Source organism: Chanodichthys erythropterus, chromosome 21 (genome assembly GCF_024489055.1).
Source record: "Chanodichthys erythropterus isolate Z2021 chromosome 21, ASM2448905v1, whole genome shotgun sequence".
NCBI classification, from domain to species: domain Eukaryota; kingdom Metazoa; phylum Chordata; class Actinopteri; order Cypriniformes; family Xenocyprididae; genus Chanodichthys; species Chanodichthys erythropterus.
In genome coordinates this window covers 21,440,807-21,465,882 of record NC_090241.1, presented here as the reverse complement: position 1 = coordinate 21,465,882, position 25,076 = coordinate 21,440,807, and the positions used below count along the sequence as shown (strand labels likewise).

The window sequence follows — 25,076 nt, the reverse complement described above, 5'->3', positions numbered from 1 at the left end:
AGTGATGTATGATGTATGTGTTTTTTGTTTGTTTGTTTTTTTTTTACTTATTTGCATACGTCATAGTTTCTTTGTGCTATGTGATGTTTCACATACAAGGTGGCTCTGTATTATTTTTTATGTAAATCTCTAATTTACATAAGTACATAGACCTTGTTGTTGATGTTTTTAACTTCCCATAAATGTCCTGAGAATAACTTTCCAAAAATATGTCAGTAGACAAGCAAGTTCATTTAAGGCCTCTATGACTCTTGTAAATTCCCCCCCGGAAATGTATGCCTTTAAAATACACTACTGTTCAACTTATACTCATCAAGGCTGCTTTTATTTGATCAAAAATACAGTAAAAACAGTAATATTGTGAAATATTATTACAATCTAAAATAACTATTTTTTATTTTAATATACAATAGTCAACATTTGAAGTGGATCAAAAAAGTTAATCAATGTTGTTCTAAGACAAGAACGGGTATTGCATTTTGGTTTTACGACAACTTTGATGAAAGGTTTTGATACACTTCAAATGCTGACTAGTGTATTTTAAAATGTAATTTATTTCTGTGATGCAAAGCTAAATTTTCAGCATCATTACTCCAGTCTTCAGCGTCACATGATCCTTCAGAAACCATTCTAATATGCTGATTTGGTGCTCAATAAACATTTCTTATTACAGCATCTCACAGAAGTGAGTACACCCCTCACATTTTTGTAAATATTTTATTATATCTTTTCTTGTGACAACACTGAAGAAATGACACTTTGCTACAATGTAAAGTAGTGAGTGTACAGCTTGTATAACAGTGTAAATTTGCTGTCCCCTCAAAATAACTCAACACACAGACATTAATGTCTAAACTGCTGGCCACAAAAGTGAGTACACCCCTAAGTGAAAATGGCCGAATTGGGCCCAATTAGCCATTTTCTTTCCCTGGGGTCATGTGACTCGTTAGTATTACAAGGTCTCATGTGTAAATGGGAGGCAGGTGTGTTAAATTTGGTGTTATCGCTCTCTCTCTCTCATACTGGTCACTGGAAGTTCAACATGGCACCTTGTAGCAAAGAACTCTCTGAGGATCTGAAAAAAAGATGCCATGGTCGACCAAAGAAGTTGAGTGCACGTGCTCAGCGTCATATCCAGAGGATGTGTTTGGGAAATAGACGTATAAGTGCTGGCAGCATTGCTGCAGAGGTTGAAGGGGTGGGGGGTCAGCCTGTCAGTGCTCAGACCATACGCCTCACACTGCATCAAATTGGTCTGCATGGATGTCATCCCAGAAGGAAGCCTGAAGATGATGCACAAGAAAGCCCACAAACATTTTGCTGAAGACAAGCAGACTAAGGAACCATGTCCTGTGGTCTGATGAGACCAAGACCATTTGGTTCAGATTGTGTCAAGTGTGTGTGGCAGCAACCAGGTGAGGAGCACAAAGACAAGTGTGTCTTGCCTACAGTCAAGCATGGTGGTGGGAGTGTCATGGTCTGGGGCTGCATGAGTGCTGCCGACACTGGGGAGCTACAGTTCATTTAAGGAAACCATGAATGCCAACATGTACTGTGACATACTGATGCAGAGCATGATCCCCTCCCTTCGGAGACTGGGCCGCAGGGCAGTATTCCAACATGATAACGACCACCAAACGACCTCCAAGACAACAACTGCCTTGGTAAAGAATGTCTCCTGACCTAAATCCTATTGAGCATCTGTGGGGCATCCTCAAATGGAAGGTGGAGGAGGAGTGGAGGAGTGGAAGAGGACTCCAGTGGCAACCTGTGAAGCTCTGGTGAACTCCATGCCCAAGAGGGTTAAGGCAGTGCTTGAAAAAAAAATGGTGGCCATGCTTTGGGCCCAATTTGGACATTTTCACTTAGGGGTGCACTCACTTTTGTGGCCAGTGGTTTAGACATTAATGTGTTGAGTTATTTTGAGGGGACAGCAAATTTACACTGTTATTCAAGCTGTACACTCACTACTTTACATTGTAGCAAAGTGTCATTTCTTCAGTGTTGTCACATTAAAAGATATAATAAAATATTTACAAACATGTGAGGGGTGTACTCACTTCTGTGAGATATTGTATTATCAATGTTGAAAATAGTTGTGCTGCCTAATAATATTCTACAATTTTTTTTTCCCTTGATTAATAGAAAGTTCAAAAGAACAGCTTTTATTTGAAATAGAAATCTTTTGTCAAAATGTAAAATATTTACTGTCACTTTAGAAATATTTAATGCACCCTCTTTTTTTTTGCGTGTGTGTGTGTGTGTGTGACCACAAAACCTGTCATAAGTAGCATGGGTATATTTGTAGCAATAGCCAACAACACATAGTATGGGCCAAAATTATCAATTTTTCTTTTATGCCAAAAATCATTAAGATATTGAGTAAAGATCATGTTCCATGAAGATATTTTGTAAATTTCCTACCATGAATATATCAAAAATGTAGTTCATATGTATTGCTAAAGATTTCATTTGGACAACTTTAAAGGCGATTTTTTTGCACCCTCAGATTCCAGATATTCAAATAGTTGTATCTTGGGCCAATTATTATCCTACCCTAACAAAGCATACGTCAATGGAAAGCTTATTTATTCAGCTTTCATATGATGAATAGATCTCAATGTCAAAAAATTTACCCTTATGACTGATTTTGTGGTCCGGGGTCACACACTCACACACACACATACACATACACATACACATACACATACACACACACATATATATAGTATTTAGATGGAAATTTCAACCAATTCTTTAAAAAAAAAAAAAAAAAAACCCCACAGAAAAGACAAATACAAAATGCATGTTTTTATTAAGTCAATATTTTATCCATGCATATACTTGTATATACTCAAAAATATAGAATTGGAAATAAATAGTCATTATATTTCAGGATATTAATTCACAACACCTCCCACAAGATACTGTTGCACAGTATACATATATAGATTCATACTTTCTCCAGCCGAGTTATTGATTCGTCATTAAACATATCTCGTCATCACAACTTCTGATGTCTTAATTTTAAGCAGGCACAATGTACAGAGAATACAACTACAGTCCAGTCCAAAATAATGTGCTGCTTAAATGTGTCTGCAGGGGAACTTGACAACTTGTATCTGTAAATCTTTGTTTAATATACAATTTGTAAAATAATTTGTAAAGAAGTTAATATTGCAGCAGGTTAGAGTATATAGTAAACTTTGACAGTGAATAAATTATAATGGACTGATTATAATGGATTATAATTTGGGAGTTTGCTTTAATTATTTGTTACTGAAGTTATGATATATTGCACACCTTTTTTTTCTTCTTTGGGTGAAGAGAACAATTGGACAGAAACCATTCAGATAAATGGTATTTTACCAAAAAAATAATTTATATAATGAAAGCAAGGCTTCTAAATCGTTTTTGAGTGCTTGGCTCTCTGTTTAAAGAAAATATGATGGGAGACATACTGGCAACACAACTGTGTGACCATAAAACTCCTTTCCCTGTTCCACCTGGAAAGGCAAGGAATGGTTCCGTACTGGGCCTGACCCAAAACCCCTCATATAATAGGAAGACACATCAGGTTATACTAAGACAGACTTTGGATACTTCTGGGGAGAAATATTACATAAAAGTGCAATAAAAAATAAATATAACGTGTGTCTGATCACTTCTTTAATAACATTCATAGAGTACTTTTCATTGCCTAACAAAAATATAGTCACATTACCTGAAAATAGAAGGCTAAAACATGTAACAATGTACCATGCCTGCTAAATAGCTACAGTAGCTGTGCTTCAGGACAAATGGGGACCTTCTGGGGAGTTTAGGGAAGCCCACCCTCCATGGCATCTTTGATTGGCGTACGGAAGTACATTTCTCATTGGCCATTTTTCTCAAACAGAGAATCTGCGAATTACTGGCAAGTGCTGTCTCTCTATTGTTGACTGTTGGCCTGGCCAGCATGTCAGGTTGAGGCAGTAGAAAGATGATTCTGGCAGAGCCAGTTGGACATGAAGACAAGGCCATTGGACTCAGAGCGGAGCTGTAGGATCTGTAACTGTGGCTGGATCAGCGCGAGCTTTCAGGAGATCAACAATCTCAGAGTGGGATGCCTTCATGGCTACTGACAAAGCTGTGTGTCCATCCTAGTAGAGGGATAGAGGGAAGGAAATGACATGTAAATGATTTTGAAAGTTGTTTGTGGGGTTTTTTTGTTTGTTTGTTTTTTAGGATGAGGACACAACCTGCCCACACTGGCATCTGCCTAATGTGTGTAGATCCTACTGTACAAGTGATTGAAGAATTTCAAAAGACTTTGATCTGAACAGTTTGATCAAATTATAAAAGATAACTTATGGATCTATCACAATCCTTACATTGCAGGATTTGTGTTAAACAATTTTTCATAATAAAAATATATACACTGCCATTCATAAGTTTTGGTTTTGAAAGACTTTTTAAACAAAAACAAACAAACAAGTATAAATACAGTAATATGAAATATTAATACAATTTCAATATATTTTGAAATGTAATGTATTCCTGTAATGACAAAGCAGAATTTTCAGCATCATTACTCCAGTCTTCAGTGTCACATGATCCTACAGGAATCATTTTAATGTGCTGATTTGGTGCTCAGAAAACATTTACTATTAATGTTGGAAACAATTGTGCTGCTTAATATTTTTGTGGAATTTGATCATTTTTAGGCTTCTTTGATGAATAGAAGGATCAAAAGAATTTTTAAATAGAAATCTTTGTAACACAATGTGTTGTAATGAATGTATTTACTGCAAATTTAATGTGTTCTTGCTGAATAAAAGTATTTTAAAAATTCTTTAAAAAAATCTTACTGACCCCAAACTTTTGAATGGGAATGTATATTTTCATTATTTTTGATTATCTTAATTATCTTACTGTATTTATGTTAAAATATTTTTCCTACTAATAATATAAGAATTAATTTTTCCTTATATTAATACATTTAAAAGGTAGACCAATGAATACTAAATAATTGACTACCATTAAAGAAAAAAAAAAAAAAAAAAAAAAAACCTGAAGTAACAAATTTTTACCACTGAGTGGCAGTGTTGCATTTTCTTGAAATGAAGCAAGGACTCAACCCATAGCTTCACATAGCTCTTTTGTGACATCACTGAGGATCAAAGTTTCCCCTTTTTTCCCACAAGTGTTCTTAAAAATCTTTTAAAATTTATTCTAGGTCTTTCATTTTTAAGTGTCACACACTTGTCAAAGCAACTATTTTGCTAACATGCATATGCAAAAATGAAGCTGAGAAATGAAGATTAGTACACATCACATTTCTAGTTAGTAGTAAAAATTTTCCTCTTTTCATAAATGACATGAAAAATTAGTGGCCTCAAATGTTGGTTTTTGTTTGTAGATGTCTTGATTTTAAATGGCAACTCCTGAACTGGTGTAAGTTTTAATGTATCAGTGTCTCTCTCACCTTATCTGTGAGTGATATGTCACATTCTGGTCTCTCCAGCAGTATTTTGGCTATCTCAGTATGGCCGTGCTCACAGGCACACATCAGAGCAGTGGAGCCATCCCGGTCCTGTACATTCACATCAGCGCCGCAGTCCAGAAGAACCTGAACCATCATTGTCCGCCCATGACTAACTGCAAGCATCAGTGCTGTTTGCCCTGACTAGTGGGAAGTAATGAAAACGAATATTATTTTTATATAAAACAATCTTTATCACACCCTTTAATCAAATAAATGATGTACTAAATAACTATTTGCAGCACTAGAGTATTTGTACAAGCTAAACCAATGAGAATTGGCTGTCTGGTATAACAAATGTCAGTAAGCATAAACCTACATGAGAATTGAGTAACAGATCGTATGTGTGTTCTTGCAGTACAGATATTGTGGTGTCTTGCTGTGTGTACCTGGCTGGCTTGTGCATTGATTTTGCCCATTCTCAGTAGCTGCTGAGCCACCTCCATGTCCTCAGGGCTCTCTGCCGCAGTAAGAGCTGCCAACATTATAGCGGTGTAGCCGGCCTTGTTCTGGTGATCCACCTCACACAGTCCTGATGAACATACAATTAAAGAGAATTTTGGTATATTCAAAGGTTTGAAATTAAAGAGAGAGTGAGAAATAGAAGTTGAGATTTAACCCTCTGGGGTCTGAGGATTTTTGGGGCCCTGAGAAGTTTTGACATGCCCTGACATTTGTGCTTTTTTCAGTTGTTCATAAACATATTAAAGGTGCCCTAGAACGTTTTTTTCACAAGTCTAAGGTGTCCCCTGAATGTGTCTGTGAAGTTTCAGCTCAAAATACCCCATAGACTTTTTTTAATACATTTTTGTAACTGCCTATTTTGGGCCATAATTATAAATGCGCCGATTCAGGCTGCTGCCCCTTTAAATCCTCGCGTTCCCCTGCCCCGAGCTCGCGACTGCCTTAAACAGCTAAACAAAGTTCAGACAGCTAATATATCCCTCAAAATGGATCTTTACAAAATGTTCGTCATGCATACTGCATGCATGCGTCGGATCATGTGAGTATTGTATTTATTTGGATGTTTATATTTGATTCTGAGTGAGTTTGAGGCTATGCTCCATGGCTAAAGCTAACATTACACACTGTTGGAGAGATTTATAAAGGACGAAGATGTGTTTATGAATTATAAGTGTTTAAAAATGAAAATAGCGACAGCTCTTGTCTCCGTGAATACAGTAATAAACGATGGTAACTTTAACCACATTTAACAGTACATTAGCAACATGCTAACGAAACATTTAGAAAGACAATTTACAAATATAAAATATCATGATATCATGGATCATGTCAATTATTATTGCTCCATCTGCCATTTTTCGCTGTTGTCCTAGCTTGCTTACCTAGTCTGATGATTTAGCTGTGCACAGATCCAGATGTTAATACTGGCTGCCCTTGTTTAATGCCTTGAACATGAGCTGGCATATGCAAATATTGGGGTCATACATATTAATGATCCCGACTGTTACACAACAGTCGGTGTTATGTTGACTTTCGCCTGTTCTTCGGAGGTCTTTTAAACAAATGAGATTTACATAAGAAGGAGGAAACAATGGTGTTTGAGACTCACTGTATGTCATTTCCATGTACTGAACTCTTGTTATTCAACTATGCCAAGGTAAATTCAATTTTCCATTCTATGGCACCTTTAATGACAAAAGTGTCATTATACTGTATTCAGCACAAACTAGGCTAATAATATGTGAGCAACATGTATGTACATGTTTGTTTTTTTGAAGGAATAACGTTTATGTGTGGTTATTGAAAAAACTAAAAACTGAAGTCACTTAAATAAGACCCAAAAAAAATTTTCATGATAAAATATACATTTATTGATTGAGATTTAAACTGTGTTCATAATAAAAGATACATTTATTGATACAAACAAATAGGACAAGAGTGGAAACTGCTGCTAGGAATGGAAATCATAATTTATTAATTGAACAATCGGCTTATAAATCATGCCTGTTTGGCAGTTGAACAGTAATGTCTATATACATATATATGCAAGTCTCTCACCTGTGTCTAGTAACAGCTTGACCACAGAGAAGTTGGAATGGGACACACTGTAGTGCAGTGCCATGTTGCCATTACCATCAGCCAGGTTCACTATATAGCGCAGCAGAGTGGGAGTGTGGAAGCCCACCTCTCTCAGGTAGAGCGTGACTGTATCAGCCTGTGAGTCCTTCTGACTGGACACACGGAACCACTCCTGATATAACACCATCAGAACCTGCCTCTGAGATTCACACAGTCATGGGTCAGCTCACTAAAGTGTAATAAGTCAAATTATAAAGTTACATCTATATTGAAGCATCCTCATTTTTGTGTTAAAGACACAATATGTAATTTTTTGCCACTAGAGGTTGCCTATTCAAAACAAAGGCATAGCTTGATGATGCCAAGATTGAGCGCGGAATCATGGGAGATGTTGTCTTAATCTCACAGCCGGTGGAAAAGAATCGGGACGGGACTCGGGCAGAAATCATGTTCATCGAAGAGATTATTAACGTTAGTGTAGTATGAAGCAGAGCATGCCTCGAGAGGACTTTTATTATAAAACAGTCACTGCTTCCGCTTCTTCCAGTCAAGCGTATGTGGGGTAATGCAGCATTGTTTATAATATTTGATACATTCGAGTGTGTTGAAAATGATGTTATAACGGCTGCTATGAGACACTTGTTGCAAACTGCAGTAAGCTAGATTGATATTAGAATATCATATTAATAAATGCTGGATGAACATAAAATCAATCGCAGAAAATCAAGAAAATGAGATACAAACATGTGTTGAGCTATATAACAATTAGTTCTCTGGATTCAAACATTCTTGGAAACATCTGGGATAATAAAAGTACACAAGTCAACAAAATATATAACACTGTTCAAGTGTGTTTTTTGGATATTTTAATCCAAAAATCTTACATATTGTGCCTTTAACACTAGAAGTCCCAGAGATTTGTAACCCTCCTTTAGCCAAGTGGATGCTAACTGGCTAGTCTTTTGGCTATCATTAGCATCAATTCATGTGTAAATATGGTCATTACCTGAGCAATCTGCAGGGGGGTTGGGGGTGTGTGTGTGAATGGTTGCTGGTGGCTTGTTTGTATGTGTGGGGGAGGGAGGGCTGCTAAAAGCAGAGAACTTGATTGACCATGGGCCGGTTTCAGAAAGGAGGTTAAGTGAAAACTCTGAGTATGTTAACCCTGAAATGAGGGAGTGCAAGTGATGTTTAAAAAGTTAACTCACTCATTCACACTGCAAAAATGCTTTTCATACTAAGTATTTTTTTTATCCTATTTTAAGTAAATTAAAAAAAAAAATCTTAAATCAAGATGGATTTTCTATATGAGAAAATTATATATGATATTTAGTCTTGTTTCCTGGGGGGATCTAAATTAAGTGCATTTTACTTAAGTAAAATGATCTGCCAGTGTGGTAATAAAAATAATCTTAATGCAAACGGAAAGTGTTGGAGTGTCTACCCAGGTGAAAAAAAAGTGCCGTAAAATACACTTTATTTTAGTACACTTTTACACTTCCATAATGTCCAGTGCTCTATTTCTGTGCACTTATTTTGTACTTAATATACTAATAGAAAGACTTAGAAAAAACTTTTTAGTATATATTAAAGGTAATGAATCAAAACATTAATGGCTTACCATGTCTTTATTTGGGGCAGCAACCTCAGCCATGCGATCCTTCAGGAAATGACAAGCAGCCATGAAGTTCTTATCAACTAACTCACTGCAACGACACAGATTGAGCTGTAATTTAAATCAAAGGGGCACATTAAACTCATGAACAACTAGATAGAACATTGTATCTTTTCAGCCTAAGAAAATGTCTAACTGATTACAGGGAGAGACAAATAGAAGATAATATCTAAAAAAATAATAATAATAATAAATCATGCATCAGTTTTTCAGGTTCATTCATGTATGTAAAATAATTTTCAAATACAGATTGGCTGCACACCTGAGCCTCACCAGAAATCTGTATTTGATACATATGAAATACAATGCATTTTGGTAATTTGAATCTTGGTAACATTAGTTGAGAGTGACTCATATTGGACTGGCCTCTCAATCAAATTGTTACCAATTTCTGAATGGCACAAACATCTTCATTACAACTTTTGGCACATGCAGATTCTGGAAGAGTTCTGTCCCTTGAGGAATATGAATTGTGTTTATATTTCAACATATTTCTGTATATGTTTCAGATCCATGTGTACTCGTGGGCCTACATAAACTAATGTTCAAAAGTTTGGGGTCGGTTAGATTTGAAAGAAGTTTCTTATGCTCACCTTGCCTGAATTTATTTGCAATATTATCAGTTGTGCCACGTAATATTTTCGTGGAACCGTGAACATTTTTTTTTTCAGGATTCTGATGAATAGAAAATTCAAAAGAACAGCATTTATTTGAAATAGAAATCTTTTGTAACATTCTAAATGTCTTTATTGTCATGCTTGAGCAATTCTTGCTGAATAAAAGTAATAAATTCTTTCAAAAAAAAAAAAAAAAAAAAAGTTGCTGACCCCAAACTTTGACTCTTTCTTAAATTAATGGTCAGAACTATAGTTGCACAAGAATGTCCATTATGTATCTGAGGTGAATTTTATATGTTTTATTTATTTTATTTTGTTTTATTATTATAAAATTACAACTAAAGCGTGATATAAATGTATCTATGGAAGTAAATTAATGCATTTAGATGCATTAAGGTTTGCATTTTTATGGGCTGAAATTCAACATCGTCGTATATTTAAGCTATAAATATTTCAATTCAAAACATTTCACACACATTTTCATTATTAAAAATTTATATTCACCTTTCAGATTTCACTTCCAAAATATTAATTCTGTTTAAAAATACAACCTATAATATTCGACTAGCAATTTTCGGTCCATTTTATTTCGCTTTACAAATTCGCTTCCACAAATTCAGTGATCTTTTATACCACTGTCCATAAAGATATGTTAAGCGTTTTATATGTCCTGATGGCAGGGGAATCCTATGACGTATGAGGGAATCCCTAGTATTACAACACAGCATCTGTCTACCTCAGATTTAACGTTTGATCTGTACATCAGCATCGGGGAATAACGTTATAATCTCGCTCACTTTTTTAAGAAAGCTGCTTACATGTAGCCTCCACAGGGAAAGTAACTGTGAAGACACTGAATTAAACATAAATGCAGCTTTTGTGTCTTTATCAGCTTTTCTGCATTTATACTGTCCCCGATAATCATCACACATTCATTTACTGCTTGCTCTATTTTTGCAAATCCGTTTTTATGAATTAATAATGACTTACTAGCCATTGCTCTGGTCTTCGTAAACAGCCGCTAGCGGCACCTGCTGGTGAAGTAGACTAACAGCAGATGGAGATCATGCATCAGCAAGCAAGGAAGCAAATTTGTAAAGCGAAATAAAATGGACCGAAAATTGCCAGTCGAATATTATAGGTTGCATTTTTGAACAGAACGAATATTTTGGAAGTGAAATCTGAAAGGTGAATATAAATTATTGAATTTTTAATAATGAAAATGTGTGTGAAATATTTTTAATTGAAATATTCACAGCTTAAATATACGACCATGTTGAATTTCAGCCCATAAAAATGCAAGCCTTAAAAATACAATGCATCAAAATGCAAGCACAGTTAATGTAATGCATATTTTTTTTCAATTAGTGCAATTCAAAAAGCTTTTTATTTCAAAAACATTTGGCATTAATTTACTTCCATATGTATCTTTGTATCTGGTGTGTGATGGTGAATCAGAAATAATTTTGAGAATGTATATAATTATAACATTTCCCTAAAATTGTATATATATATTCTAATGAAATAGTTTTTAATTAATCATAAAAGAAGACCACACCTTTTGCTTTCCCCATATGTTCACGTAGCTTTAAATGGTTCAGCCTTTTGTTGTGATGCAGTTCTTTAAGTGGACCAGTCACTGGGCATATTAAACCTGTCACTCAACGCTTGCACCTTCCTGCCAGATGATGGGCAGAACAAAAGGCAGGATTGTGTCCTATTCATAACAGAGGCCCCTAGCTTGGGAAACATGGTCACTGCACACTTTAATGTGTTAAGCCAGCTCATATTATAAGCTTTTCACAACAGATTGAAAAAAACTAAAGGGGACTAGCACAAAATAAAAGTCATGTGGATCTTCCTAAAATAAATTTTTGTTCCCATGGCAAAGATGCCATTGAATGTATAATATGTATATCACTCCTAAATGACAAATAATCCATAGGGACTTATACAGTAAAAGTTAATTGCAGTTGTAACACCAACCCCCTCTTTTCACCACGGCCCTCCATCTCACCTGACAGGCTGCTCCTCCTGGGGACTCATGGCGGCCTGGCCAGCATCAGGCTCCTTAGAGCCCTCTGCCACCTCTGCCTGAACCCCATCACCTTGCTCCCCAGTAGCAGCAGCCTCCTCCTGGGCCGTTCCACTCTCCTCTCCCTGCTCCACCTCAGGCTCCGAACTATCCACCTCCTCAACCTCGTTCTGATCCTCCTCCCCACTGGAGTCCTCACTGGATGTGGTCTCATAGCTAGACAAACAGATAACTTGAATCAAGGGGGTTCTTTTGACTGTAACCCATTTTGCATTTGCAAACTTTCTATGATCAGGATATGAAATCAGACAAGACTGTGTTTAGTTACGACAAATACCACCTGACCATATGTACTTCAAAATATATGATGATAGTAATAATAATATTTGCATTTTTAATTAATTAATTAGTATTTTATTATCCTTTACCATAATGTTTATAATAATAATAATAATACTTTGCCATTTTATTTTACAGTTTTATTTTCATTTATTTTAATTTATATGTAAGAACCATACATTTTTAAAATGTTCTGGTTTATGTTAAAAAAGGTCTTTAAATCTATGTTTGATTTCGACACAGTCCTTACCGCTAATTGCAAACAAATGTAATTTGTCTGTTGTGAATGGACATGCAAAATCCAAGTGTTTATACAAGCTGTTCAAATGAGAGAGACCTCTGTGCGGTCTGAGGGGTTATTATGTTTTGAGCCAGTCTGAAGAATGCTGTTCCTTCATGGATGTTTTCAGATAGGAAAGAGGAATGGCATTCCCACAATTCCTCAAGGACATGCATGGGTGAATGGAAGCCTATAGCTGCAGGTCAGTTGACTATACATTTATTAGGGTGTTGAGCATAAGGGCCTCTATTAAGTACTTCAGATACAAGAGACAAGACGGCCATGCATTGGCTGTTTATTATGCTACTAACATCTTAGTAATCAAGATTTCCAAATGCGATTAATGCAATAGCTTTGTATACGGATTATAAAAAAAAAAAAAGAACATGCTGGGCAGCCAAAGGCGAAGATTCAGCGCTTTTGATACTGCTATTTGTGCTTGGCTGACAGAACTAAATAACAGAATGAAATTATATTATGGTGGTTTGGGTCAAAACTGTGTGCAAATTCTAAAATCACCAGCTGTCATCAGACAACAGCAGTGCAGGGGCTTTCTCAGGATAATCACAGTCTATCAGACATAGACACAAGCCAAATCGGCCAACACTCCCACACAGTCTTTTCAAAGAAAATTTCAAAACAGCAATATAAATTAAAGGTTGCGCACTTGATATAATTCATGATATTCAAGATAAAGCATGCTATTCCAGCATGTTTTGACATACTGATAAGATAAGGTCCTAACTTGTGTTTTGGTCATCAGTAATGCAAATGAATTAATTTTGAAACCTTCCTGCTCGAGGGTCTAAAGATGACTGTGCAAAATAAGCATTTTAAGTTTCATAGGGATCTCTTTTGCATTGCTTGAGCTCATTGCTCTCTCGCTTAAGTTATATACTTATATTAATATCAATTAATGTTAAACTCTAACTGTGTAAGGTAACTAGTGTTACACGTATGCCTTTAACCAAATGGAACATGAATTTACATTGGGCTAAAAAAAAAAAAAAACACATAGCAGGGACGTGGCCACCTCATTTCAGAGGTCCACCACACACCACTGGTTTACTTAGTCCTCCAACTTTCAAATACTCTCTCCGGTCTAAAGAAAGAGCTTGGTTTAGCTAATTTAGGCTTATTCCTTCCTGCATACGAAAGGCCAACTGTTTGCCCAACTCTATCAGGATAATTATCTTATTGTTGATGGCTGGTCAAATACAGCTGAGACAGAACCATCTCTGCTGCCAAGCTTAACAAATCATTCGCTGTACACAGTGACAGGCAGACGGACAAAGACAAAGCAAGGGGGAGAGGGACAGAGAGAGGACTTTGTTTTTCATGTCATCACACTAGGCCTCACTCATCATGCAACAGATCTCACAGAAAACAATGCCGACACCTCATGGCCCATTTCTAACAGAGCACTGTGATGAAGGATGAAACAGATTAAGGGATGCAAAGAGACAGACTGGACATCTGATGTCATGGATGTTGATGAAATAGACTCATCCATCATCACTTCACATGAAAATACCAGCAACTGTGATTTTGGGGCAATTGGTAAATGTAAGGCATAACCTTCAATTAGGTCCCCTTTTGACTTTTTGGAGTTTCCTTACTTCACTTAAAATATTATTTTATAACTTCTACACAGATGGCTGGTGATTTTATGAAAAGCATTACCACTGTTTTGCTGCATGCGGATAAATGTGCCAAAAAATTCATGAAATGCCCATAAAATAAAAACATACCCTCCATTTACGCCAACAAACTTCAAGTTCTTCTTCGCTCCCCCATTGCCCTGCTTGTCAGGACAGTCATTCTTCTTCATGATGGATTTGAGGCCTAATATAGGAGAGATGGTCAGATATGTGAAAACAAAAGCCAGTTCTGCACCTGTTAATCATCTCCAGTAATAACTTAAATCTAAGCACTTATTCAGCCCATTTGTCCACATGAAAATAAAGCACAGTATATGAGATAGTACTTTTGAATCTCTCAAAATTCCTATACCAGAAGTAATATGACCAACAAAAATGCTGAACTGTACACTTGCTATGCTCCACAGAGTGGGTAAGTAAGTTGTAGTCATTCATAATGCAGCACACCAAACTGTCAAAACAACTGTTACAGTCACAAAGGAACTGATATTTTAAATGAAATGCTCTAAAAAGAGAAAATCATTCTCACCTGCCATAAAAAAAACTCTTATCAGTCATGTGTTTGTAAAGGAGATAATACCACAAAGAATTTTTCAGAGATATGTTCCCTGGTGTTTGATTGTTTCAGAGAAAAGAGGTGAATAACAACTACAGGAGCCAGTGGATGCGATTACAACAAAACACAATAGATCAAATAGTCTGGAAAGCTTCCGGAAACTATGAAAAAGTCCCACAAGACTGTGCATTTCCCAGGACACAACAAGATAAGTCTGAATCAAAAATATCAAGGAAGCTATTATTTTAGGAAAAACTTGACTTTTTTAAATGACCTTAATATAATATAATATTCAGTAGAACATAATTAGCACAAAGGAAAATAATTAACTGTGGTTGCCAGAATTTATGAGACTGCATAATTTTGCAAGTACTGTGATATGAGCCAGATGCTTTTAAACTGTCAACAAAAAATCCTAAATTATCTTGGCGTACAGCTAGCAACTTCAATATGAATGTACAATGCCATTGGGTCTCTGCCTTGCAACAGACGAGTTTCTGTGCCATACAGGCATATGTAATGAGGCAAAAATATGCATATTTGAACGTCTTATTTCAACTTGACTCATTAGTCATCTCTGGCTCTCAAAATCTTCACTTCAAACTCAGTGAGGCCTGATTCAAACATTGCACATTTGAAACGTTTAAGCGGTGTGTATTCAGATGTATGGGTCAACTTCTTATGTAGAACAGAATAAACTAGAAGTTTTGCTAGTTTTCAATGTCTAATGTGATGCCATTAGTATTTATAGGTATTTGTATGTAAAGTGTGTTTATAGCATGTACATTTTTCGTATATTTGGACAATATTATCCTGTTAGTGTTCCACTGTACCGGCCGCGGTACAAGTACCTTTCAAAAGACACTTAAACCATGTATAGTATATGCATGGTTTAAGTCTCTTTTGAAAGGTATGTGTACAGCGACAGGTTCAAATGATTCAAGAACATCATGCAATTTACATAAGGTATGCCTTTTTTAGGCGTATTAGGCAGAAATGCTAAGAGGTTAATGTATTGACAGCATCTAAAAAACGTAAAACTTTTTATTTTGGAACTATACAAATACGTAAAATGGTTGATAGCTCAATATCTTGCTTGCATGCTGCAGATGCAAGCTTTGTAAAACAGGCCTAATACAAGAAATCAAAACCAATACCAAAGACCGTCGCACCTGACTCAAAGAGACTCTCACATCATTGAGCTTGCTAAGAAGGCACATGAATACATTGAATAAGAACCTACCTGATTGTCGTGCAGCCCCTCCTTTCTGAACAGGTGAGTAAAAGGCAGACAGGGCACTGAGGGACCCTCTCAGGTGGCTTTGAATAGAGCTTATTTTGGAAGAATGAGGTTTCTGGGAGCTCTCTCCTTTTGCGTCTTGGCCTCCACTTCCCAAACTGGCCCACTGCTCATTAAGAAGCCCCTGTATACGATTAACAACCTGACCGATTGCAGCAGGAGAAGCTGTGGCTTCAGATGCCCTTGGAGACTGAAGGTGGGGATCCTGTTCTTGTATTTCTCTTGGTTCCTGCTGTGTTTGCAAACCTGAACTTCTTTCTCTTGCTTTGTCCGTTGTGCTTTCAACCCCCTTACTCTCTGCAGATTCTATCTCTTGAACTGTGGGCTTAGGGATTTCAATTTCACTGGCCATAGTCTCAACCATGGCACTTTCTACCATGACATATTCCTCAGTGTCACTCTCTGCAACAACATTTTCACTGACTTTGGTATCTACAATCTGGCTTGACACACTATCTTTAATATCACCCTCTTGTTCTTGGTCTTTTACAAAGTCTGTCTTCTCTAGCTTTTCAGAGACTTCCTGTCTACTGTTATCTTCTATGCTATCCTGTACTTCAGTCTCCATGGCCCGGTCACACATGAAAATCTCTACCCCTACAATTTTCTCTGCTGTAGTAACTTGTGCTAAGACTTCAATGTCTCGAGCTTCTACTATATTTGTCTGAGTGCTTGAGCATTTAGAATCTGTTTCTTTGGGACCCTCAGCTGGTTGAGGTTCGGTTGAGACTCCTCTCTCCACGACACTTTTGCTGTCTGTACTGACTGATGCATCACATGTGACAACTGGTACAGAGAGTGGCTCTGTCTCGATAGGACCTTGAAGTTTCTGCTCCTTCACTTGGTCGATCAATTCCTGTATTCTCTCATCTTTTTGTCTATTCTTGTCCATCTGTTCCATCAGTAAAGCATTTGTCTTTTCCAGTTCACAACTGGCCTTGCTTAGACTCTCTTCCAAAGTTTTCAGTTTTGCTTCCAGCTCCAGGTTAGTGAGAAGTTTCTGTTCGGCAGGTTGTACTATTGTATTTTCCTCAATTACAATTACACTTGGTCCCTCAAAAGTCGCAGTATCTTCTTGAGCAGATGTACACTCGGATGTAGCACCTGATTCTTCTAAATCCAGCGTCAACTTTTTATCTTCTAACAAAGTCTCTGATAATATCTTCTGCTTTTCTACTTGCTCTGAAAGACTCTTTGATGCTTCTTCTTGAATTGTAGACTCCTGCAAAAGTCCCTCTGCTTCATCTGGATCAGTTGGAGTTTCTGCTTTGTCTATGCGTATCACTGGGACAGACACTGGAGCTGGCACCTGTTGCTTCTCTGACTCTGTATCAGTTACTGGTTCATATTTTTCAGACTCCTGCTCTACAATAACCTGCACCACAGGATTTTGTTCCTCTGACTGTTGTTCTGTGGTTTTGTCAGACTGTATTGCTTGAACCATTTTCTGATCATCTGCAGCAACTGTGGAAGGGGAACAAGTATCTTTCTTCTCACTTATAACTGGAGGAACAACACCGTCTTGAGGAACCTCACTCTCGTTCAACTGCAAAGGGCTCTTTTGTTCAGACTGCTGTTGCTGAATTCTTTCAAGCAGTTGTTCCCTCTCCGTTCTAAGAGAGCATATTTGAGCCCTCAACTCAGGGATGGTCCTGACTTGCTCTTCTAATTCACGCACCCTTTTCAGTGCAGCTGTAATCTGTTGATGCAAGCTGGCCCTGTCCTGGGGAACACTGCCTCTCCTGTCGCCTCCATCCGCCGGTTGAAAAAGCCTCTCAGCTGAGCCATTCTGTGACTGGGAACTCTGCTCATCAGTTGAATCTGAACCTTTCCTTCGTGGGACATTAACAGGCATGCTGGATGCTCTTAACAAGTGAGGCCTAACATTAAGGCTCATGGACTGTTCATTCTGAGATGAGGTCTGTACTGGAGACTCTTCGGCAGCCTTTGGCGAGGGGAGGTAACCACTCCCAGGCATCTTTGACTGGCTGGCAGGGGAGCTCCCACTGGTGCTTCTGCTACCGCTAGTGGCATCACTGGCTCGGAACTCAAAAAGCTGCTGGACTTCAGTAACACGTGACTTGGGTTTGGACCCTAAAGTGGAAGTATTAGCCCACGTATCTTTGGCTAGAGGTCGAGCGCCATGCCCAGGAAGGCTGAAGTTGCGTGGCAGTGTGCTGTACTTCGGGCCCCTGTTCTTGCGTTGAATGTGCACCCTCTTGATTGTGTTCCCTTTCTCTATGTCATCTACATACTTCAGAAAGTCCAGATCCAGGTGAAACCCATAGGGGGTCTCTACAGAATATGGCAGCTGTTTCCTCTGTACTCCACTCTCAGAGGCTTTGGAAGGAAAGCCATTTGCTGAAATACAAGATACATTATTACACATTTTGCATTCTCTTATTTTAGTTCCAATTCAAGCAGCCATTGTATTATTGAGCATATGGAGCATAATTAGTCAAGACAACAAAACAGTTGATGGTGTTATCACTGTGCAAGGATTTGGAAGACATGAAATGCAAACAATTTTGGTAGCACTTTACTTAAAGCCTTTATGTATAATGCATTATAAAGATAATCATAATGTATGTTATAATGCCTTATATCTTTTTATAACTAATTATAACCAAAGGTAAAATACATTATAATATTTGCAGATTATTTTTTACCTCTGAATTGGTTGTTTGTCATGAATTTTAATGCATTATACCTTCTAAAAGTGTGTTAAATTAATAGTAGTATAATGTATTAAAACTGTGGTTACAATTATTTATGAGACAATACAATACAATACATTATAAGGAGCATTACAAGGCATAATTAATGCATTACAATACTTTTACAAAGCATTATATATAAAGGCTTTAACTGTTTCCACAATTTTTGTTACACTTTATTTTAATGTGACATAGTTACACTGTACTTACTCAAATAAGTAAGCAATATTAAATAACTGCATATACGTACTCTAGAGTTAGGGTTAGGGTTTGTAATTATGCATAATTTAAGTGTTACCCAATTTTTTGCTGCAAATTATTGCATGAAGATGATTGGAAAGAATATATTTACACATTTGAAACGGGAAATGACTTCAAACAGTCTGGCATTCTTACCATTTTTCTTGTCCATTATTTCTGTTTTTGCAGTATCATGAGTGGAATCTGTTGTAAACACTGGAAACCTGTAGACAGATAAAAATAAGGATGTACAGATCTAATATTATTATGTTTTTATTATTGAGCGTCTACCAGATAAGTGACAACATTAATTATATTATGCATATGTAGGCCATTATAACAATAATTAAATTATGCCTATACTGATTTTCCAATTTCTGTACTAATTATAATCCATACTTCCTGTGCAACATCACTTTACATTAGTTGTTTGTGCCATTTTAAAACCCCACACTACTATTCAAACCACAGTGACATAGTAGTTCATTCTGTTTAATTTACTCCAGATGGCTCACAGTTTATGTGGGGTTGATTTAGGCAATGGAAAACAATTTTGCCATTTTAGATTTAAGATTCTTCAGGGGCTTACGTAAGGCCACTGATCAAAATACATCATGTTAATACAAACTGAATACACCCTAAGGCTTCAGGTCTGGAGATCTACTTCCAGAACATTCTCACTGTCCTATCTTGAATCCACCCTAACTTATGTAAATGTTGCAAAAACAAACAAAACAAAACAAAAATGACAAACAGACAAACTCACTTAACAGCTAACTGCTGTTTTTGTTTTAGAATATGAACAATTACTATTCAGCAGTCACTGACGACACCCTTACATTTTTGTTATTTTTAAGCAGCACCATATTGTAGGTTGACATTTAAACTTTTCAAAAATTATATAATCTGTTTTTATGATTACTGTGCCATTTCTAAATGAATACAGTGTATATAGCACTGGAATTCTATTGGTTGCCACTTCACACAACTTATTTACTGAAGCCCTTGAGATGCAATTATATAGTCAAATGATACATGAAATGTGAACATTCTGCTGGTGAAGATGATCCTCCTCGAACCTTTTGCTTTAATGGAACTGTGGTCAAACCCCTCAAGGCATGTTTGCAGATCTTAACTATGTACTGAACTTATGGGAAAAGATTACTCAAAGATGTGTCATCTGGCTCTGATTTCAATGTTGCAATCTAAGCCAGAGGCTTGGAATTTGGAAAAGGATATTCTTCAAAGGTGCAATTTGACTATGTTTCATGAAATCTGGATCATGGGCTGGCTGCTGTATGTCCAGAATCTGGACAGACCAGTATAGGAAAGATAGGTTAGATGCTGACATTCTCAGTAAAAAAAAAAAAAAATATGACATCTTGGGGCTCAAGTTACAACAAATTTTTCACTATCCATTAAGACCACAGCCTTCTGATAAAGCTGTTTATACCTGTTTGAAATATGTATTTCACTAAGTACAAGCAAGGATAGAAATATGCTTTGGTTGCTTTTTTAAAATGGGCTCTGAGCCATAGTTTGGTTGAGAAGTCAAGCTCTAAGCATTCTGAAGCAGAGTGGTATAACAGAGTGTCAACACAGCATTTGGTGATCACACCATCAATCAACTAGCTCCCATGATTTCCTTTACTTTAGAAAATAATGTTTTAAAATCAATGCAACTGTGAAATAGAAATAGGGTGGTGTGGCATAGTGGTTAAAGCTCTGGGGATGTAATCAGAAGGTCACGGGTTTGGTCACCACAAAGACCAAGCCATGACTGTTGTAACCCTGGGGGACTTTTTCCTTGAGTTAGTTCACTGTAAAGTCAGTTTGGATAAAAGTGGCAAAATCTAAATCAGTGGTTTGCTTCAGGACAAAGGTTTTATATTGGACATCAAGTGGATTGTGGTCTATTGTGGTCTTTAGCGTCATTGTTAGCATGTTCGCCTCCCATGCTGGAGATGCCGGTTCGAATCCCACTTGAAGAGGGTCGAGTAGGACCTGTTACAGTTGCATAGGTTTGTTCATGGTTTTTGAGGATGAGAGCATGTTCTACGACATGTTGGCACCTGCCTAATTTGACAGAAAAATTTGCAGCAAAATTTTACGTTTGATTGGACAATGCTAAAGTGCTAAAACTTTGTTGCTACAATGGTAATTTAGAAAATATTGAGCTTCTAAATTAAACTCCTAAGTGTACAAACAGTCTGCATCTATCCCCAGGTTTCAAGGCAAACCCCCATAATAGTGTGAGTCTGAGCTTGACTGACAGCTGAATCCCCAGAATCCGACACACTGCAGCAAGCATGGAAAATGTACAGCTTCTTAAGTCCTCCTGGAGAAGAAAGGAACAAGGCAGGGACGGCAGGGGATAAATGGCATCCCCAACCTAAGAAATGTTTAATGCGATTCGAATACACTGTCTGTCGTTGAGTCTTAATTAGCCAGAGCTGGAATGCAGCTTGTAATTTTTGAGTAAAGTGAGGCCTAGCTACTTGTCAATTATCCACATGGAACCGAACAACACAACACTGCCTATTTAATTAGATACTAAAAAAGAGATACAGAGTGAATAGATGAGGAAGCAAGTGGGAGAGAGAGAAAAAAAAGATGGCAAATCATGGCCACTGGAGAGAAATTACTTTAATAAGAACACATTCATGCAATCCTCTGTTGGCCTCATTTGCAGGAATCTGTTTTAACTTATCAGTGGTGATATTAGGCTATGTGGTACAGTACATCTCAAGACTTCAGGTTTCCATTTTGTCTCAAAATCACCTTTCGTATGAAAGATAGTTTGTTGTAAACCAAATGTTTAGAGTCAACTGTTTGCATTGCAACCTGAATAATTAATTCAATTTGATTGCAATACCCCATGCATAATATAAATTTAATTGGTTGACCTTTTTATCCTGCTTTAGTTCACAGATGGCCCAACGGACCATGTACTGGTGAGCTATAATGGAAAGTCACTGTTTATTTAGCTATTCACAGATTTAATTCAATATAACTAATCAAATTGCAGTGAAGGAGCGGAAGTGAGGGAAGGAAATCAATCTCATTTGCTGTCTTTGTAACCATGTAGGGGCAAAATGCAGACACACACACACACACACACACACACACACCTGCAACCCTACAAGCTCAGCATCTACTGCTGATTAGGAGTGCTGAAGCCTTGAAAAGAAATCGAATCAAACAGAGCCAAAAGCAGCAGAAACCGCCTGAACAGCCAACAAAACAACATCTGTGGGCATTCTCAGGCATGCCAGCTGGACAAGCAGGGAAAGATTGTTAATATCCCCCATGCCTGTTATCCATGATCCTCACCATAACCCTGTGATTTCAGGTCTGAGAATGCACACACACACACTCACCTAATGTTTTAATCCTGCCTGTTTACATTTGTTTAAGAGATATCCAACTGTGTTTACATTAATACCTCACCAGAATAGACATTTCTACCAAAACGTTCATTTGATCATTATAGGAGCATTTGCAGGGAATCTTCACAGACCATGTGCAGAAATATACTGCACATGTGAGCGTTTGAAAGCTAATTCTAATCCTTAATTTGTGTCCACAATATTTTTTCTTCTGCATGTGGTGCAGGGCTCCAAAGCATAGCACTCAGGTAAATTTGCAGGTTTACTTCGAAGGCTGTGCCCTCCAGAGGTCTCATTTGATGGCCACACATGTCACTGAGCTGCCTCATTTCAGAAAAGAAACCGTTACATTCCACATTAATAAGGAAATTATAGTAATTTATGCCAGTCAATTTTATAATGGTTACTTTTCTGAAATTAGACATCCACAATAATGCAGCCTTTGAAATGAGACACAGCTATTGTTATGCCAGTAGGTGGCATCAAGTGACTCGCTGCATCTGAATATGCCAACTTCATTTATTATTTGAAAACAGTAGGCCAAAAAAGTAGTATGCCCGAATTCACATTATTTACAAAAAGTAGGCGAAAGGTAATGATTACCTACTACTTTCACTGAGATCCTGAAGTGCGTATTTGACGGACACTTTACTATCCCATGAAGCCTGAGATGAGTTGTGAATTCATCCTACCCATATTTATACTATATAGAACATACTTTTTTTTGCAGTTTTCAAATTAAGTTTCAAATCAGATTTAGTACCTGCTAGACAGTATGCAATTTAAGATGCAGCTACTGCCTTTATGAGTGAGTCATTGAATCAGTGAATCACTCACACACACTGATTCATTCATTCAGCAACGAAACACAACTGCGGTGTGTTTGCTCTGAGATGTCCAGTGGATGATTCTGCTTTGACTTCATTTGGAACTACTTTCTATTCAATTATTTACTTCTTGTTTTTAGAACTGTTAGCAAAAGCAGTATCATACTCTCAATCATTTTCCCTCATCTTTAAGTTTATGCCAAAAATGTGCTCTGATTTCCTCTCTAATGGTCACGATCATCTCCCACACTTCTCTTTTCTCGGTAGCTCAACTCTGTTCCAGGCTTTACTGCTCCCATCTAATGACAATAAACAGATAGCAAGTGGGCTGTCTGACAGGAAACAAAAGCTCGCTGCACTTCCCCTCCTTGATGGTTCTAGATCTACACAAATGGCTCTGCAAAGCTTCAGACATCTGGAGGAGGTAGAGAACACATAACATCTGTCCCACTGAGATGAGAGGAGGCCTGGAGAGAACATGAAGGTTGGACCACCAGTGAGAAAATGTGTCTATTACTGTCCTATTCAATCTAAACTTACCAATGAATTATATTATATTATATTATATTATATTATATTATATTATATTATATTATATTATATTATATTATATTATATTATATTATATTATATTATATTATATATCATTAACTTTACGAATTAGCTTGTTAACCTGACATTCCTTCAACCATAAACAGGTTTGGCTGGGTGACTTAGTGAGAGCAAATAACAGAAAGAGAATGTGCAAGAGATAGGGCTTTCATTAAGGATGTGAATTATTCAGTAATACCCAGTTTGTAACGCTACAAGCCGACTAGTCCAAGGTTCTCATTAGTGCTCTATGGATTACAGAGTGAGAAAGCATTATATGAGGCTGAGAGGAAGAAACGGAGACAGAAAAAGTCTACCCATTCAGAAATGCAAAGGTGTTTTCTTGAGGTGCACACAGAGAACACTTAAGTGAAGGGGGAAGGGATGGACGGATACAGGGAGATGACAGAGAGAGGCTGGTGGTGACAGAGAGGAGGGGGTTATTGAGCTCCAGCAAGTGACAGCCAGGTGCTAGCTCTGTCTGTGTGGATCATTCACATCCCATGGGATCCACAACAGCAGACACATACGTACAGCCAGATTCCAACAGAGATAAGACCGATGCCCCATATTGATAATCATTTACAAATTCCAAACATGTTCTAAGCTGTGAGACTCAAACACATGGTGAGAGCCAGGCTAATCCACATTTTATACATATATTAAACACCTATTTTTTTTTTTTTTTGCAATCGCAACGCACATATGCGCGCACACACGTATCAAAACAAATGCTCAATACTCTCATTAGATGCTGCCTTCCTTCCGTCTTCCAGGGGGCTACAGAAAAACAGCACTATTTCAATGCATTAAACTCTCCTCACTATGTACCCAAAGAATTACATTAAGCATGGTCTTATATACACATTCACACACACACAAACAAATAATGGAGAGGAGATGAGCTGGCTATATGCCTGAGAGGAAAAAAGAGCCCGGCAGTTGTTCCTGCACTGCAGTAATAGCAGCAACAGAGTCATTTAAAAACCCAGCGACACAGTCCAAGCACACATGTATGTACAGACGCATGCAAGCACATGAAAAAAGACAGTGCGCAATGACAGGCTGAGATTCTCACCTGTACTAATGTGCTACATGAATCCCAGAGCTTGTAAGTGTGTGTGCATCTTCGTGAGAGATGGAAAATGATAGAGAGAGAGAAAGAGAAGGAGAGGAAGACAGATAGGGAGAGGGAGAAACAGAGACAGCCCCAGAGTGACAGAGAGAGGTGGGGGAGGAAAGGAATTCCTCTTACCTAGCATGTGCCGTGAACGCTGCTCCC

The 25,076-nt window shown here is 37.4% G+C and overlaps 1 protein-coding gene across 8 annotated transcripts in view; it reads right to left on the bottom strand.

Annotated features, from left to right (window-relative positions):
• Positions 1-2,839: 2,839 nt before the first annotated feature.
• Positions 2,840-25,076, bottom strand: part of kank4 (KN motif and ankyrin repeat domains 4) — a 56,344-nt gene continuing 34,107 nt past the window's right edge. For 4 of the 8 annotated variants that reach the window (XM_067374383.1, XM_067374381.1, XM_067374384.1 and 1 more), the window contains 9 exons: positions 19,144-19,211; positions 15,974-18,391; positions 14,265-14,358; positions 11,877-12,110; positions 9,189-9,273; positions 7,547-7,766; positions 5,914-6,056; positions 5,468-5,668; positions 2,840-4,142 (listed from right to left, as the gene is read on the bottom strand). In XM_067374383.1, the coding sequence (XP_067230484.1) occupies positions 4,029-4,142; positions 5,468-5,668; positions 5,914-6,056; positions 7,547-7,766; positions 9,189-9,273; positions 11,877-12,110; positions 14,265-14,358; positions 15,974-18,391; positions 19,144-19,211 (3,577 nt within the window). In that variant the 3' untranslated portion in view covers positions 2,840-4,028. Of the gene's footprint in view, positions 4,143-5,467; positions 5,669-5,913; positions 6,057-7,546; positions 7,797-8,686; positions 8,733-9,188; positions 9,294-11,876; positions 12,111-14,264; positions 14,359-15,973; positions 18,392-19,143; positions 19,212-24,872; positions 25,008-25,076 lie in introns of those variants that run through there. The other 4 variants (XM_067374385.1, XR_010893478.1, XM_067374388.1 and 1 more) reach the window with 4 other exon arrangements.